Source organism: Panthera onca, chromosome E3 (assembly GCF_046562875.1).
Source record: "Panthera onca isolate mPanOnc1 chromosome E3, mPanOnc1 haplotype 2, whole genome shotgun sequence".
In the NCBI taxonomy this organism is placed as follows: Eukaryota; Metazoa; Chordata; class Mammalia; order Carnivora; family Felidae; genus Panthera; species Panthera onca.
In genome coordinates, this window is record NC_138354.1 from 6,530,354 (window position 1) to 6,547,924 (window position 17,571).

Below are 17,571 nucleotides of genomic sequence, written 5' to 3' on the forward strand. Positions count from 1 at the left end.
CTCCACCTTGTAGGTGCTGTGTGACTCTGAGCCAGTTCACTTTCCCCATCGGTGATGGGGGCAAGGATGACCTGAGAGGGCGTGCCAAGGTCAGCCGGTTTGCTCTTGGACCTGCCATGGACTCGTCAGGCCCTGGGCCCAGTGTGTCCTCGTACCAATGCCTGCAGAATGCTGCAGCGCTTCCTCTGGGCCCGACCATTCCCTTGCGCTGGAGGCCACTGGAACACATTTGTGGGTCAGCTATGGAAAGCATCCCGGGGCTCCCATGGAGCCCGGTAAACACCACGCACTCTGTTCCAGCTCTGCCAGAAGTCCCCCGGGGCCTCCCTTCACCTGCCTCCAAGGCCTCTGTCCACGTCAGCCTCAGTGATGACGTCTTGGTTCCCCTTGGGCTTGGTCCGGAACTTCTGCCACGGGTGGGGGGTTTCCTCTGCTGGCATCACTTTCAGCCACTGCTTGTAATAAGCTCGGAAGCCATCAATCTTCTCCAAGTAGGTGTTTTTCTCTTTGTACTACAAATGGAAACGCATGGGGTTCAGAGGAGCCATTGGTCATTGCAGGCTACCTGTAGCTAATCCCAAGCCATGGCAGCTGGCTCAGGCCTCAGGGAAGCTGTTCTTGCTCCTAGGTGGTTAAAGGGAGAGGGCAGAAGAGTTGTTTGGTCCCTGAGCAGCTTATGTAGAGAGACAAAGCTGCTGTGGGGTAGACCAGACTTCCTCTGCTAACACTCCTTCGAAATACGAGCTGCCGTGCCACACCAGGGACGTCGCCCCAGCCCCCCAAGCTAGAATCCCCGGGTGCTAACTCTGCCTCCACAGCCTGAGTGCCTCTCTCCGTTCTCAGCACTGCTGTAGTGGTCTCTGGAGAGGCAGGCAGGAAAGGAGCAAACAGCATGAACCTGGCTGATCCCAAAGGAAAGCTGGCAGAGGAATATGTACAAAAAAACCCAAAAAATGTCCAAGTTGAAGACTGTTACCACATGATGACAAACAGTCTGATTTAAAAGATTCAACCATTCTAAATTTGTATGTATCTCATACAGCCTAAAAGTACATAAAACAAAAACCTGACCATCTCAAATGGAAATACATCACCGTCGTAAGGGAATACAAATGTGATTTGAATCCAATAAGCTTTGGGCCTGTGGTCGTCCGGTGACTTGACTGAACCTGAGAAGACGCCCCGAGGGCCCTACACCACGGAGTAAAGAGACAGATCCACGAACTAGAAGATATTGCAACATGGAGCCAACAAAAGATTAGCATCCAAAATAACATAACTCGGAAGAACCAATGAGAAGACTTAACCAACTGTCCAAATACTCCCTGCTGTGCCCTCTGCCAGGCACGCTCTCTACTGCCATCTCATGAATTCTTACTGGGCCTTCAAAATGGCATTCCAGCATTGCACCTGCACGGCTGTCCCTGACCCATGCCTTGCTGTGTCCCTGCCGACTCCCTACCCCCTGGGATTGTGCTCCTTCCTCCAGGCCACAGCTGCTCTGGAGCCACTCAACACAGAGTCTGGCTCCGTAGACCTAAAATCTGAGCCCCCTACCCCCACCCTGCCCCCGAGCCTGCTCTCTTCAGAACAACAGGGAAAGAAGTGGCCAGTACAAAGCAGATTCTTTCACTGCTGCTGCTGTCCCATTCACTTGACAAACAGACTGTATTAGGCACTGGGCAATGGGCAGGCCCCGGGGAGCCAGCAGAGCCAGGCAGTCTCCAGCTCCAGGGGCTTATGGTTTTGCAAAGGTGAAAGTCACGTGCACGTGTAATGACAGGTTGTGAAGCATGGCAAAAAGGAACAGTGCTGTACGTGATGGGAAGGGACAGCAGTAGTGGGGCAGCTCTGAAAAAGAGGCATTCAAACTGAGGCCCACAGGATGAAGAGCCAGTTGTGGGAAAAACGGGGAGCCTATCAAGGCAGAGGGAATACAAAAACCCCAAGGCAGGAAAGAGGCCAGTAGGACTGACCGTGAATACAGGGAAGAGTAGCCTAAGAGGAAGTGAGCCACAGGGACGGAGACTCACGGGCTGTGTTTTGAAGAATTTGGAATTTCTCCTAAGGGAAGCCACTGACAGTTTAAAGCAACGGAATTCCACCGCTGAAAGGCCGGCCCTAGGGGTGAGGGGAGAGGCAGGGGTGGTTAAAGAGAAGACAGGTGAGTTGGAACTTGGTGCACACACCCGATCAAAGCTGGGTGGGTACTGGGCTGCAAACTCCAGTTGGCGGATGACCACCTCATTCACCGGGACTCTGTTCTGCCTCATGTCCTTCAGGATGTCAATGAGATAGGTGTAGTCCAGCCTCTTGAGGGCGGCGTTGATGAGGGTGCTGTAGATGTGGGTGTTGGGGGTCATCTGGGATTTCTGGAACATCACAGACATACAATCAGCAAGGAGATGGCCACTGTTGGGACAAAGCAGCCTACCGTGCGTGTCAGGCTAGGGGGCTTACCTTGCCGTTCAGGCCTGCTCTGCAGACCAGCAACCAGGGCAAGAAGGGAAGAACCCTGTGGCAACGATGGGCTGTCCTTCCTGCTCCAGGAGGAAAGTGTGTGCCCCACATGGCAGGCCCAGCCCACCCAGCTGAGGATCCTACCCTCTCAGCCCTGAAGAACTTGCTCAGAAATCAGTGGACTCGGGCAGTAAACCACGTGCAGACCACCTCTTCGGCTCTTGGCTGTAGGTTTACCGCAACCCCTGCCCCCAAGGTTCTGATAGACCCCTGCTCCGGTCATACCTTCCGTCCCTCCAGAACCGGGCCTAGTCTCTCCCCACGACCTCCCTCAATCTCTCCCACCACAGCCACCTTGAAGACTGTCACACCCTATGCTTTCAATGCCGGCTCCTGCAGCAACTGACCAGGGTCCACTTTCTCTCACATTGGGCCAATGACCATTATACACTTGAAGCTAGAGCATCCCCACTCCCCACCCCCATGCACACTGTTTATGCTGTCTGGGTGCAGAGGCCTGGGGGTTCAGGAGGGCCCAGGCCCTCTCTTCCCAAGTACCGCCCCACCCTGAATTCTCAGCACCTGGCCTGGCCAGGACCCACTCACCTTCATGTCTGCGAGTAGTTGCAGGCCGTCCCCCGGCCTGTGGCACCCAATGGCCAGGTTGCAGAACGTCTGCAGGTTGGGAAGGATCCCCCTCTTTGCCAGGAGTGGCAGCAGAGCCTGTGGGGACAGACATGGCACTTCTGTAAGCTGTAACCCACCGGGCCCGGCCAGAGCCTTCCCTGGTTGAAGCCCCGGTTGGGTGCTGTAGGCCTCGGGGGCACAGCAATGCTCGGGGGCCTCGCAGCCCCCTCTGCAGCCACGCTAGATGCTGCTCTCAGCCCAGCTCCCCAGAGTTCAGCTGCTCTGTAAGGACTACCCTGCCTTCTCCCCGAACATGAATGGGAACATGAATCCCTTCACATTCCTGTCTCTGTTCCACTGTCGGTCATCCATCCTGGCCTCCGGCCTTCAGTGTCTAAGGCGGGAGACAGCGCCAACAACAGCGTGGGAAGTAACGGCCGAGGCTGCCCGGGCCAGGGGCTGCGGAAGAAGATGGCCTCGCAGCCTGCCTGGCTCAGGGAGGGGTTCTGTCATGTTTACCTTGTCTAGAAGGTGTGCTCTGCACTGAGGGCCTGAAGGCAGAGGCTGTGTCTCTTCACAGGACACAAGAGCCCACAAGAGCCCAGGTCAGTGCTCTGACAAAAGAGACGTGACAAAGACACATGGACAAAATCCCACGAGGAGTCCCATGTCCCCGTCTGTGAAATGGGGAAGCCTTGTACCAGCACAGCCTTGTGGTGCAGCCAGTGAAGAGAGGAAAGGATGGGAAGCTTGTAGAACAGCATTTAACACAGAGGGCTAAATCAGTGTGTGTGTGTCAGGGGTTGTGGCTGAAGGGTGGGCACACTTGGGAGCCACCAGCCTCTTAGGCCACGTGTCCCATGTGCCCCTCAGCAGTGTGAGGATGTTTGATGTCTGCCTCCACCCACCTGGGAGCTCTTCAACGGGGATAGGGAGAGTGGCTGGCTGGTTCACCGTTCGACTGTCAGCTTTGCCCAAGCCCAGGCTCAGGCCCAGGCCCAGAACAGAGGCCCCAGACAGTCTGGCCACCTACTGCAGGAACGGATGACACACCCTGCAGGGGAGCCAGGTCCTGCAGTCAGAAGGTCAGAGGAGGGAAGGGAAAGGAGGGACCGCAGCCTTGAACCTGGTGCCTGCCTCTGAGCCCCTCACCTTCGCCCCCTCCAGATCTCCAAGCTTGCTCTTCTTCCTCATCAGCGTGTTGAAGAACGTCACATCAGCCTCCACCTGGTGCATGTCCAGGACGGTCAGCAGTGAGGACTCCGCGGGACTCCCGGGCTCCACCACCTCAGCAAGCAGTGTGAGGGTTTTGATGTTGGGTCGGAGCCCGTGCTCTGCCATCTTGCCCAGGAAGCCCTCCAGGCCCCCCATCAAGGCTAGCCGGTCAGCCGGGGTGGTCACAGTCCCAAAGGAGACCACAGCTGGGGAGACTGCTCCCAATGTCAGGAGGTTGGTCTCCGGCCCCCGGGGAGAAGGCTCTGGGGCCAAAGAAGTGAGGGCCACCATGTGGTCAGGCTCTGTCTTGGTTTCCACCTCGGGCTGGGCCTTGCTGGGGCCTCTGGCTTCCTGAGGCTCCAGAGGGCCCTCAAGCACCTGAGAAGGTTCCAGAAACAGCTGCCTCTCCAGGGCCTCCACGTCCAGCCTGACTGACATGCCGTCGCCCCCCTGGGCCTGGGCTCTCCTCCTTGCCCGAAACCCACCTGCAAGGGGCTGGAGCAAGACTGTCTCCTCCCTGGGCCTCAGGAGCAGTGCCGAGGCCACCTCCGGGTCCCCCAGGCCGCAGTCTCGAGCTGCCCCCAGGAGCAGGTTGTAGCCATGCTGGCTTGGCTGCAGCCCCAGACTCAGCATCTGCCTCCACACCTACCGGGGAGAGACAAGCTTGGCCCTGTGCTCCTTCTCAGAAAAGCCCTCGGCAGAGCCGGCACAGGGAGTCAACAACCATTCGGTAAATGCAAAGGGCACAGGAAGGAGCTAGACAGTATCTAATCCAACGCCAGGTTCTAGACAACTGAGAATCCTGAGAATCTGAGGACTCTCTGGAGGACCCCTGTCCTCCCTCTAGTTTACCCCAAAACTGTTCTCGCAATTTCATCTCTCTGTCCTCTCCCAAGGCCCCTGTACTGGGAACAGACTTTGCCCTGGGTCTCTGCCTGCCTTCTCTGTACTCCTCTGGGGAGGGATGATCAGAGAGGCTAGGTTCCGGAAGAGTCTAGAATGACTTAAGAACTGGATTTAGTTGTACTTCCTGGGTGCTCACTGTGTGCCCTGCCCCGTGCAGCCTTCTCACACTTCCTGGAGAGCAGGCACAGTGGAAGGGGACTCAACCAGGAAGAGTGCCTCACAAGCTGGCAGCCCTGTTTCCTCTTGAGATCATTTTTATCCCACAGCACAGTGCCTTGCACACTCAAGTGTGTTTTCCACAGAGGACTGCCCTGATCATGTCTGGGTCAGTCTGACACCAAAACCACGCCATTGCTAAGATGTCATGAGATGCCACACAGGGCTCACTGGTCTCACTGCCTTTGTGGGCTCAAAAGAAGGCCACCTTCAGTGGGATGAGAGCTCATATCCGACTTCCTATCCTTGTCAGGGTAAGTGTGCAGACAAGGTAAGGGCTGGTCAGGCCCAGGTGGGTGCAGCTTGCAAGACATCTGCTGCCCATCAGACAGGGATTTAAGAAGGGCAAGGGTCTCAGCAGGTACCCCCATGGGAAACGCTGACAGAACTGAGGTTTAGTGGGGGCTTGGGCTCTAAGAGTCAGACGGACGTGGGTTCAAATCCCAGCTCTGCTTCGTAGCTCTGGGACCTTAAGCAAGTTTCTTAACCTCTGTGAGCCTCAGTTTCTTTGTCTGTAAAACGGGGCTATTGGTGCCTAGCTTGAGCAGTTTAATAGGTGCAAAACACAAACCAGCTATTAGCTTTACAAACTACCTCTAACTAAAACAGATCTAGAACAAGGAAAGGGAGGAACAAGATCTTGGCTGATTTTCACTATAAAGCTACTGCTTCCAGGGAGTCTGCAGAGGGAAGGCGAGCTTTTGGTCAGGGCTGTCCCAGGTCACTGGGGCTCACACTCCATGTGGATCAGTCACCTGGGGATCTTGTTGAAATGCTGATCTAGACGCAGTAGGCCCAGGTGGGGCTGAGACCCTACTTCTCTGGCAAACTCCCAGGTGAAGCTAAGCTGCCAGTCTGTGGGCCCCGCCTTAAGTGGGAGGGCTCTAGGTGAGCTCTGGGTCCTCCCCACCTGTAAGAAGCCACGAAAGCAGCTGTGGTACCATTCCTAATACCACCACCCCACTTCATTAGGGGGGTTCTCTCGGGGGACCTGAGGTGGAATCAGAGCAGTGTGTCTCAACTTCGATGTCCATGAGAATCTCTTAGGATTAAATGCAGACCCCTGGGTCCCACCTGCAGAGATGCTGAGTGGGGGCCTGAGGGAGGTGGGCTGAACAAGCACTCTGGGTAAGGGTGCTATGGGCATTCAGAGACCGTGAGCATAGCCGATCTGAGCTAGCTGCACAGAAGGCCACTCGGTAGAGTGGGAGAGGACTGGCTATGCCCTCACTTGGGGGTCAGCCATGCCGCGTCTGAGGGCCTCCTCTCCCTGCCATCTGTAAAACGGTGGGAAGCCATGTGCTTTGCAGAGGCCAAAATGCCACAAATATAAAAACACCCAGCACAGGGCCATCACAAATGCACGCATCATCATCTGCACCTGACACAGGTGCACAGCGGGAGAGGTAGGAAGGCAGAGCTGGGAGGGACAGACCTGCAGGGCATATCGAAAACCCGTCTTCTTGTCCTGGATGCAGCCCATGAGCAGCAAGCTGAAGGTCCTCTCGGTGACTGCATGCCCTTTCTGGACAATTTCCTGGGGGAGGGAACAGAGGTCACACTGAGAACCTGTGGCAGAGCCCAGTGCTGGGCCCGACGGGGCTGACTCAGGGCAGACACTCCTAGCGCACCCCAGGCTGTGCCTCCTGAAGAGGTGGGACCTGAATCTGGCTCTAGAGTGGCTCAGAACAAGCTCCTGAGCACAGCCATCCAGCTGCTGCCTGCACTCCGTCCTCCCCTCCTTCTAGGCTGCTCTTCCTGGCCGAAGCAATCACTTTTGTGCAGCTCCTTGGCAAAGACCATCCCTGCAGCCACTTCTAGCCCCTGTGCTTGAGGCACTGGCTCTGCACAGAACTGGCTTTAGGTCCCAGCTTCGCCATAGGCCAGCTGTGAGCGTGGGAAAGGCATTAAGCTCCCTGGCCTCAGCTTCCTCATCTGTAGAGTGGGGTCACGGGTAGGACGTGCCTTAGAGGACTTTTGGAACAACCCTACCAAAAGGTGTGGGGCCTGCACATGGTACGCGCTCATGGTGCTGGCCTCTCCCGGGCCTGTCGGGGTTGGCCAGACTTCTTGAAATTTCTTCCACCACTCAGCACCTCAGAGTCTCCTTAAGCCTGTCTTCCTCTGTCCCTCTTGTGAGCATGGGTGTTCCCACCCTTCCGGTCTGCTGCCGCTCTCCCGTCTCCCCCTCAGTCACCAACTCTTCCATCTCAGTGAGCTTCTAGTTTATGCTCCCTCTTCCTGGACAATCACTGCTCTTTCTGAACTGGGCCTTCTCCCCCATCAGCCAGAGTGACCTGCATAAAATACCAATGCCATCTCTGGACAGGTCAGAGACCTATCAGCCACACCGCCCTCTTCTGGAAGCTTCAGGCACCAGCCTCTCACACAGCACCCTTTAGAGGGATTTGTCACTCAGGGAGGTCTCCAGACTTGAGACCCCATGATCCTGCCTCTCCCACAGGCCAGGCCGGCTCAAGGCAGCCAACCCAGGGACTGGTCAAAGGCTGTCCCGCACCACATGGTACTTAGACACTCCATCGGGTCCTGGCTCCTGCAGTGCGCAGGTGGGAGCTCACTGGAGTAGTGAGGAAAAGCGTCGGTCAGCCATGGGAAGAGTGAGACAGAACTTAAAAGTAGAGAGCAGGCCGGCCCTGAGGGAAGACAACGCTGCCAAGGGTGTGTCCAGTTCTCCTGAGGTTTGGTCGTAGGCACCTAGAGCCTTCCCTGCTTCCCATGAGCCTTTGTCTGGGTGTTAACTCATGTTTATCTCCCTTCACAACCTGAGAATGCAGAACCACCACCCTGCTCTCGGTCCTCGTGCTTAAACCTCCCTCACTGTCTCCTTCTCCAGACTGGAGATAAAAACCCTGCAGCTGGGGAATAAAAGAGGCTGCAGGCCAAAGCCCTGAGGCATTCAGGCCCCTGCTCAGCACTCCCATGAGCCCACTCACCTGCTCCCCTCAAACCTGGCACACTGACCTGCCAGACTCCGCCCTCCCAGAAACCAGGATTTTTCTTCCCACTGCTCTCTCTAGGCAGGAGGCCTGCCCTGCTGGGCGTTGACTTGCCCTCAGCGCTATGAAGCCCCGCCCTCCTCTGCGGCACCACCGAGTCCCGCACAGGGAGACACAGCACACAGCGGCACACACAACCTGCCTGCACAGGGGAGGGGCCTCTTTATGTGTCCCACGAGGCCTCTGAGTCGTGAAGCCACGCCTGACCCCTGCACGAGGGACGCAGCCACAACCTCACACCTGCCACGTGAGACTGGCCCCAAGCGGGGGATGAGGAAGGAAGAGGCACCCTCACCTTGAACACATCGAGGCACATCCTGAGGTCTGCGCACATGGCGGCCATCTTCAGCAGTGCATGGTATGTTTTCAAGTTGAGCTGGAAGTTTCTGGCCTGGAGCTGCTGCCGGAGCTTCAGGGCACTCTGCAGAGCAGAGTCCTTCCAGGGGGACTCAGCGCAGACGTTGAACAGGGCCGTATATGTGGCATCTGAGGGCTCCAGGTCCCGCTTTTTCATCTGCATTGATGGGAAGAAACTTGGAAGTGGCTCTGGGGTCAGCTGGACACACAGGTGACAAGCTGCCCTGAGAGGAAGCTAGACAGGACTCTGTTCCTCCATTAAACAGGCCCCCAGCAGGGCCTGTGCTAAGGTGGAGCTGAGCAATATGCCAGGGCCTACTTCTCCAAAACCCTGACTCAGCCAGAGGGACTCTGAAAGCTAACCCTGCACTCCAGATGCACCAAAGTCACCCTCCCCATGGCCATCAGCCCACTCTGGGCCTGAGACGCTTTTAGCAGGATCCTCCAGATGCTCCCACCCACTGGCCGACGAGGTCACACTGACTGTGAAGATCCATGGTGTGGATGTGGTCCGGGGAAAGGTAGGAGGGAACAATCAAACCCCTGCTCCCACATTTCCTAACTGAGTGGTCACGGGCAAGCTAGCTCCTCACTGGAAAAATGGGGGTGATACCATCATCTTGAAAGGCTGTTGCAAGGGCCAGGTAGGAGAGTGGCCCCCACACTAGCAGCACATCTCAGGATCCCCCACCCTGTAGAGTCACACACCCAGGAGTGAGGCTGATGCTGTGCTTATGAAGCCCTCCAGGTGACTGAGCAAGCTCGAGTTTGAGAAGCTCCTGGTAAAGCCAAGTGCTATTTCCCAGACAAAGGCCACCTGACCGAGGGCAGGTGACAAGCTGCTTGCAGAGGAGTGTAAAGAAACTTCTTTTTAGAGTCAGGCCGTTTGGGGCTCAAATCCCAGCTCCAGTACTCTCAAGCAGGGTAACTCTGGACATAGCACTTTATCTCCCAGGGCCTCCGTTTCCTCCTCTGAAAAATGAGGATGGTGATCCTGACTTTGAGGACGGATGATGCGTGCTCTGTGTGGACTCACATATACAACAGACATGTATGAGGACTTCCTACAAGCCAGGCACTGGCCACCAGTGGTTACCAGGACAGGCACAGCTTGTATTCATTGAGCTCATGCTCTAGACAGGAAGGATCATACCAGACAAATAAGTAACCAACAACAGTAGTAACAGCTGCGAAGGACACCCACAGAAAAATGGAAAAGGAAAACCAGTACAGGTGGGGAGACCTGGCAAACACTACTTTCACCAAGTGACCAAAAAGGTAATGTCATTTGTGATAGGTCCCGTGACACGAAGTGAAGAGGGCACTTCACCTCTGTGATATTCTTTCCCCAAGCCCATAACCCCAACCTCATCACAAGAAAGTACAAATTGATCAAAAAACTAAAAATTGAACTACCCTACGACCCAGCAATTGCACTACTAGGTATTTATCCAAGGGATACAGGTGTGCTATTTCGAAGGGACACATGCATCCCCATGTTTATAGCAGCACTATCAACAATAGCCAAAGGATGGAAAGAGCCCAAATATCCATTGATGGATGAATGAATAAGATGTGGCATATATATCCAATGGAGTATTATCCGGCAATCAAAGAGAATGAAATCTTGCCATTTGCAACTACATGGATGGAACTGGAGGGTATTATGCTAAGTGAAATTAGTCAGAGAAAGACAAATACCACATGACTTCACTCGTGTGAGGACGTTAAGAGACAAAACAGATGAACATAAGGGAAGGGAAACAAAAGTAATATAAAAACAGGGAGGGGGACAAAACATAAGAGACTCATAAATATGGAGAACTGAGAGTTACTGGAGGGGTTGTGGGAGGGGGGATGGGCTAAATGGGTAAGGGGCATTAAGGAATCTACTCCTGAAATCATTGTTGCACTATATGCTAACTAATTTGGATGCAAATTTTAAAAAATAAAATTTAAATTAAAAAAAAAAAGTACAAATTGAGAGACATTCTATAAAATCCTTGACCAGCACTCCCTAAATCTGTCAACGTCACAGGGGGGGAAAAAAAAGGAAACTCAAAAAAAATAATAATAATCACAAAATGGAGAAGCCAGTATGAGAACCCAGACTGGATACAGGAATAGAAAGAGGATATCAATGGAAAAAGTGGTGAGATCCAAGTAAAGTCTGGAGTTTGGTTAACAGTAATGTGCCAGTGGTGGTTTCTTAGTTTTGACAAATGTACCTTCACTATGTAAGATGTTAATATGGGGATTAGCTAGGTGAGAGGTATTTGGGAACACATATCTTTGTAGCTTTTTTATAAATCTAAACTTATTCCAAAATAAAAAGTTTATCGGGGAAAAAAAGCAGCAAATTGATAGAGAATAAAAAGAATGAACTGATCTTCTCTGAGGTGACATGTGCCAATTCCCTTAAGGATCCCCCAAGTGTAAGGAAGTGCCCGCTACTGGACTGTTTACCAAGAACCACAATAAACACTCTCTGGCCCCACCTGCCCCTCACTTACCACCTGAATGCTCTTTGCTGGCTAGCTGATCATGTCTTTCTACACCATGGTATTTAATTAGGTTTTTTAGAGGACACGTTACTTTATCATTTGTAACCACAACTCTTCCCCCTTGCTTCCAACCAGGGATGATCAGGCCTACAGTAAGAGCATCCCAAATGACCAGCCGAGGGATGCCAACAAGTCCTGCTGGGAGAAAGGATGCTCCCAGCTTCTGGCTCCAAGAGAGGATGGGGTCTCTTATACTGGAGTCTACTATCCTCTTTGGCAAAGCTCTCTCCTGACTCACAAAAGAAACAGCTTCCTGGCTCTGCGAGTGATAAATACAACACAAGAAGTGGATGAATATAAAGTAAAATTATCTTCCAAGAGAAGTAAAAGCCCTTTTTTTCTGAAAGAAGGGTGTGCATGTGCATAGAGCGTGGGGGGTAAGGAGGAGAAACAAACTGGGGGTGGGTAGCAGTGGAAAAGGAAGAGGTCGGGTGGCGCCTGCCCTGGTAGGAGGACTTACAAATTCATGTAATCTTCCAAGACCACCTCCAATTTACAGATGATGAAACAGAGGCTGGGAAGGTTAAACGGTCTGACCAGGGTAATGCAGCAGCAGGTGACATCTCATGATACGCACCCAGCTCCTTTTGACTCTAAAGCCCATGCTCTTTGGAGCATTAGCCCTCTGGCCCCGTGCCCCAGCCCCCACTCACATCATTGTAGAGCCTGAAGGCCTTCTTCAGGTATCCGGCTCGCCCACAGCCCCCGATCAGCACCGTGTAGTTGCATTCGAGGGGCTGGAGTCGCTCCTCCTTCAGCATCTGCCTCTCAAACAGCTCCAGGGCCTCTGCCAGCTGGTGGGGGGGAGGGGGGGAGGGGGGGACATGGGAGGGGGCTCAGGTCAGCCTCAGAGACCCTCAGCAAAAGGGAAGGAGACTGAGACTGAGGGACCCTCCCAGGCGTGCCCGGGAGCCACACATCCGCCCTGGGCCTCTGCCACCAGCTTCTTGGTTCCTGTGCTCTGCAACAAGGGAGCTTCCTGGTGGCCAGGAAGAAAAGCCCCCTAAACTCCCACCACCTACAAAAGCTCTCAGTCCCCGTGCCATGCCTGCCTTCCCTCCAGCCAGATGTTAAACTCCTCAAAGGCAGGGCCATGTCTTTGCCTGTCTGTGGGCCTAGAGTGGAGCCAGGGCCTCATCCTCACTAAGTCCTCAGAAAATATTCTGCAGATCCCGGAATCTGCCCTCCCCCTGCTTCCTTGGTGACCCCATCTGTAGTGCCAGCCCCCTGGGTCTAAGCTGGATGGGAGACTGGGTTCTGGCCAGTTTGGTAGGTACACTCAGGGCCACTGTGCTGCACAATCACAGGGGGCCATTCACAGCAGCAGCCTCCTGAGATGGCACAAGACAGCAGCCCTGAATGACTAGCTTCCTCTGGCTGCAAATCCCCTTGGCCCATAGTCGTCTCTACCCCATCCCTACTCCTATACCACCCCCTTTAAATCCTCAATTCACTCCTTTACAACTTAATTATTTTCTTTGTCCGTCGGTTCAGCCAGTAATTACTGAATCCTACTATGTACCAGGCAAAGTCTATTCGCTGGGATACAGCTATGAACAAGAGGGAGATCCCTCATGGAACACATCTTCTAGTGTGGAAAGAGACACCAAATGAGATAACTAAGAAAAATATACACTGTGTCAAATGGTGATAGGTTTTAAAACAAAAATAAAGCAAGCAGTGCCAAAAGAAGGGTATGGGAGATTCAGTTTTAGGTATGACAGCCAAGCAGGGCCTCAACCAGAAGATGACAGAACAGCGATCTGAAGGAGGCGAGGGAAGGAACCATGCAGCTATCTGAGAAAACAGCCAGTGCAAAAGGCTTGAGGCAGGAGTCTCCCTGGGAGTTGGAGAAGCAGAGAGGAGGCCAGAATGGCTGTGGCACAGTGAGGGAGGGGGAGATGAGCGGAAAGCTAAGGAGGGTGGAAGGCAGATCTTGCAGCCTTCATAAGCTATTGTGAGGCTTTGACTTCTCTGTTTCTCAACTTTTCATTACGGAGAAGTTCAAATAGGGGTGCCTGGGTGGTTCAGTTTGTTAAGCGTCTGACTTTTGATTTCGGCTCAGGTCGTGATCTTGCAGTAAGTGAGATCGAACCCCACATCAGGCTCTGTACTGACAGTGCGGAGCCTGCTTGGGATTCTCCCTCTCCCTTTCTCTCTCTGCCCCTCCTTTGCTCACACTCTCTCTCTCTCTCAAGATCAGTAAACGTTAAATAAAAAAGAAAAGAAAGAAAAGTTCAAATGCACACAAAAGTAAAGAGAATAGAACTACAATGATGATGAATGTTCAGCCAATCTTGTTTCACCATACCCTGTTCCCACCCCTTCCAAACTGAATTTTTTATTTTTTATTTTATTTTTTTTTTAAATGTTTTATTTATTTTTGAGACAGAGAGAGACAGAGCATGAACAGGGGAGGGTCAGAGAGAGGGAGACACAGAATCTGAAACAGGCTCCAGGCTCTGAGCTGTCAGCACAGAGCCCGACGCGGGGCTCGAACTCACGACCTGAGCCGAAGTCGGCCGCTTAACCGACTGAGCCACCCAGGCGCCCCCCAAACTGAATTTTTTAAAGCAAATTCCAGACATTGCATCATTTCACTCCCCAAATCTTCAACACACACCTCTAAGAGATTTTTAAACATAAATGCAATGTCTTTATCTATACTTAATAAGATGAACATCAATGTCATTGAACACATTGAGAGTCCTGGAAAGAAAAATAACAATCTTCTTTCTGCTTTAATAGGATGGCTCTCTGCTGCAAGCAGATGTGGGAGAAAGAGGTGGTATGAGCAGCAGGGAGCCCAGTGACCAGGGTTTTGATGGCTGAGGGGCTGAGGTTAAGGCTAGGGGTAGCCCTGAGGGAAGTGTTAGGACTGGAAACATCTTGAACCTGGAGCTGGTGAGAGAAAGAGAAGAGTTGGGGATGGCCTGAAGACATCTGGCCTGAGAGGCATCGCCATTTAGTGAGATGAACACAGTGCAGGGAAAACAAGGCTGTGAACAAAACCTTCAGATGAATGTGGGTAAGTGTAAGGGAGATGGTGAGGTAGCTGGATATGCAGATTGGGAAGGATGGGCTGAGGATACCAACATGAGAACTGTAACAAGGAGGGGGACCCTGACAGCAAGGGGGTTGGTGGGTCACCTAGTGCAGCACCCAGGGTGAGTGAGGACAGAGAAGAGCCCTGAGCATCCAAATATTTAGAGATAGGGAAGGTAAGGTGGCCCCTCAAGAATACTGAACTACCAAGAAGTAGACCCAGGAGCAGCAGAATCCAAAGGTTCCCTCACCTTTCCTTCTTTGATCAGGTGTTTGCACTGGAAGAAGTACCAGTAAGGGGTGTTTTTCCGGCCCCGCCATGGCTTTGGCTCCAGGTCCCTCTCCTCATCTTCGTCAGCACTCTGTTCCCTGAGCCGTAGGTTATACAACTGGGCTGTCGATTTTTGGAACATTCTCCTTGAGGAATATTTGTTGGAGAGGGTCCCAAAGCTCTCTTCCTCTTCCTCCTGAGTGGCCATGGGGCCGGGCTGGCTCAGGTCAGAGCTGACGCTGCTCCTGTTCTTCTGGTTCCCCTGGCCAAGGGGCAGTTGAGAGGGAGAGCTGCTGCAGGCTTGTGTCAGCCCCGCAGCCCTCAGCCATTTAGGCCCCTCCCTGCCTCCTGCCCATTTGGCTCTGAGATGGTCAAGGTGCTGAAGGGCATACAGTCCCACTGGGCGAGGGCCGGAGAAGAGCCGGGCGAATCTCACAAGGTCCATCTCTGGCTTTTCCCCTCTAGGGCCTGGCAAGGTCAGAAAAAGAATGAAGTCTAACTGGTCTTGTAGTCACAAAAGGCAGAAAGAGGACACAGAAGTGAGTACAAGCACAAGCTCTGAGATTAGAAAGCCCAGGTTCAGATTTCAGTTTTGCCAAACCATCATCCACGAGTCTCCCAGCACTGGCTGCTCTGGTCTCAGTCTCCTCACCTGTAAACTGGGGTCAACTACAGCACTGTGGCAATGATCAAATGAGGCTTCGGATACATGGCCTGCAGCATGGTGCTGGCATAGTAAACACCCGACAGACATAAGCTATTGATATTATCAAGCCATGATTTAAGAGATCGGGGACTGAAGTTAGAGCTGAGTTTGAGTCCTGTGGGACTAGGCCCATTACTTGACCTTCCTGTGCCTAGATATCATCAGCTGCAAGATACAGATAATCCGAGGTGCCTAGGTGGCTCAGTCAGTTAAGCGTCCAACTTTAGCTCAGGTCATGATCTCGCGGTTCGTGAGTTCAAACCCGGCATCTGCTCTGTGCTGACAGCTTGGAGCCTGGAGGCTGCTTAGGATTCTCTCCCCCACTCACGCTCGCTCTCTCATAAATAAATAAACATTAAAAAAATAAAAAAAACTTAAAAAGTGAGGATAATCCTACCGACCTCACCACGAGGGTAAAGATTAAATGAGGTATTTTTAGCACATTTCATTTAATAGAAATTTTAGAAATCGTAGCTATTATAATGTATTATTAGGAAAAAATTTGTCAGCATTCTGGGCCTCTGCACAGGGAAGTTAATTCAAACGTGTCTTTCCTGCAAAATCTGTGGGTAAATGGACTAGAGGTGTGTTGTCCAATATAGTGGCCACTGGCCACACGTGGCTACTGAACACTTAAAACATGCCGAGTCTGAATGAAGATGTGCTTTAAGTACAAATTACACACCAGATTTCAAAGACTGTGTCCAAAAAAAAAAAAAGAAGGTAAAATATATACACGATAATCTTTTGACATGACATTTTGAAATAATTTTGGACATACTGGGCTAAAGAAAATTAACATGAGTTTCCCAATTTTTAAACTTTATAATAACACGAGTACTTGAAAATTTTAAATCACGTATGTGCTCGCACTGTATTTCTATTGGACAGCTAGACATCCTGGTCTGCATACTTGAAACTCTTTAATAAAGAAAAAACACCAGAATAGCCAGCCTGAAAATATTTTAGGATCTAGTTATATTAGAAGGTCACAGTTGGTAAGACTGCAGAAGTGACTGCAGATTGAACAGATTAGTAACTGAGGCTCAGGAAGGGGAGCAACTGGCTGGGGGGTCCTGCCGCAGTACAGTGTAATATCAAGGTAAGACCAGCCAGCTGTGGAACTGGGCTGACTTCCAACCCAGGTCCGAGTAAGATATTGGACAGCCTCTTTTGACCACCACCCTAGTGACATTAGCACAAAGGGCCTTTTCCACGTTGGATGAGGCCTGCAACTCTAACAGAAATATAACGTGAGCACATATATAATTTAAAATTTTCAGGTAGCCATATTAAATAAAGTGCTTATATGCATTAAATGAAACACATAGCACTGCAAGAAAAAAAAAACCCAATGATATCAAAATAGGTATCAAAACGTTTTGAAAACGCACTCATGCTACGTTAGTTTATATGCTGCTTTTGCAACACACTGAATACCAAGATTCTGTCAACCTGTCAAAGCAGTGATGGGCGTAAATGATAGCTTGTAAGTAGTTGCAGATACTCTATGTCCAACCATCATTTACCCTCCTCCCCACTGGAAATCACGACTTAGTTTAGGGCACTGCTAACGTTACTCCGTCACGGAAGGAAATGCTCATTTCACACAGAGAAAATTAAAGGTGTAATTTTCTTCCTCCCCAAGTTCATTAACCTGCCCAAGCTAATAACCCCTGATTTAGTGACGCGCTGCCGCTGGCCACTCTGGGGGATCCGCCCCTCGGCAGACGCTCCCAGGGGCCCTTTGGCCAGCCCGACCACTCCACACCGGCCTTTAGAGCCTCGGTCGTCTCACTAGATGTCCCCCACTCCGACCCAGACGGTGACACTCGCGGCCCCTGTCCTGTCCCGGCCCAAGTACTGGGCTCCAGGAAAGGTCAAATGGGCTCCCACTCGAAAAGTCTGGCCCAGAGAACGCAGCCCGGACTTCCAGCCCCGCGTCACCCCCAGTGCGGCCCCGCGTCACCCCGCCGCGTCGCCCCCACTCGCGTGCCCGCCTCACAGCGCCGCGCACCAGGCCCTCCTTCCCGGCCACCTTCCCGTAGGCACGCGTCTCCGCCGACTTCGCGCAGGCTCAGTCCGCTGCGCGAACTCCCCACCCGCTGCGCGCGGATGCAGGTTATCCGATGCAGCGAGGAGAGGCAGGAGATCGGCGGGCAGCTAGTCGGGCCTGGCGGAGCGGCC

The 17,571-nt window shown here is 52.6% G+C and overlaps 1 protein-coding gene across 4 annotated transcripts; it reads right to left on the reverse strand.

Annotated features, from left to right (window-relative positions):
- Positions 1-16: 16 nt before the first annotated feature.
- PTCD1 (pentatricopeptide repeat domain 1) lies at positions 17-17,547 on the reverse strand. 4 transcript variants are annotated; one of them, XM_060649475.3, is made up of 9 exons: positions 17,423-17,547; positions 14,659-15,146; positions 12,016-12,156; positions 8,737-8,955; positions 6,860-6,961; positions 4,240-4,947; positions 3,067-3,183; positions 2,190-2,372; positions 17-512 (listed from the first exon to the last, which is right to left on the reverse strand). In XM_060649475.3, exons 2-9 carry the CDS (start codon positions 15,121-15,123, stop codon positions 330-332), a joined length of 2,118 nt encoding a protein of 705 aa, XP_060505458.3. In that variant the 5' UTR covers positions 15,124-15,146; positions 17,423-17,547; the 3' UTR covers positions 17-329. The 4 variants fall into 4 exon arrangements, with proteins under 4 accessions (XP_060505458.3, XP_060505456.3, XP_060505455.3 ...); XM_060649473.3 differs by having other exon boundaries at positions 17,390-17,545; XM_060649472.3 differs by having other exon boundaries at positions 17,402-17,544.
- Between the last annotated feature and the right edge of the window lie 24 nt (positions 17,548-17,571).

What these genes read in the sequence shown, in the direction of transcription:
- PTCD1 (XM_060649475.3), bottom strand. Translation starts at nt 15,123, where the DNA reads ATGGACCTTGTGAGATTCGCCCGGCTCTTCTCCGGCCCTCGCCCAGTG. An exon ending in GTTTTCGATATGCCCTGCAG is followed by an intron (nt 4,948 to 6,859) that starts GTCTGTCCCTCC and finishes TCTCCCCGGTAG; the next exon opens with GTGTGGAGGCAGATGCTGAG. An exon ending in GAGATCTGGAGGGGGCGAAG is followed by an intron (nt 3,184 to 4,239) that starts GTGAGGGGCTCA and finishes CTGTCCCCACAG; the next exon opens with GCTCTGCTGCCACTCCTGGC.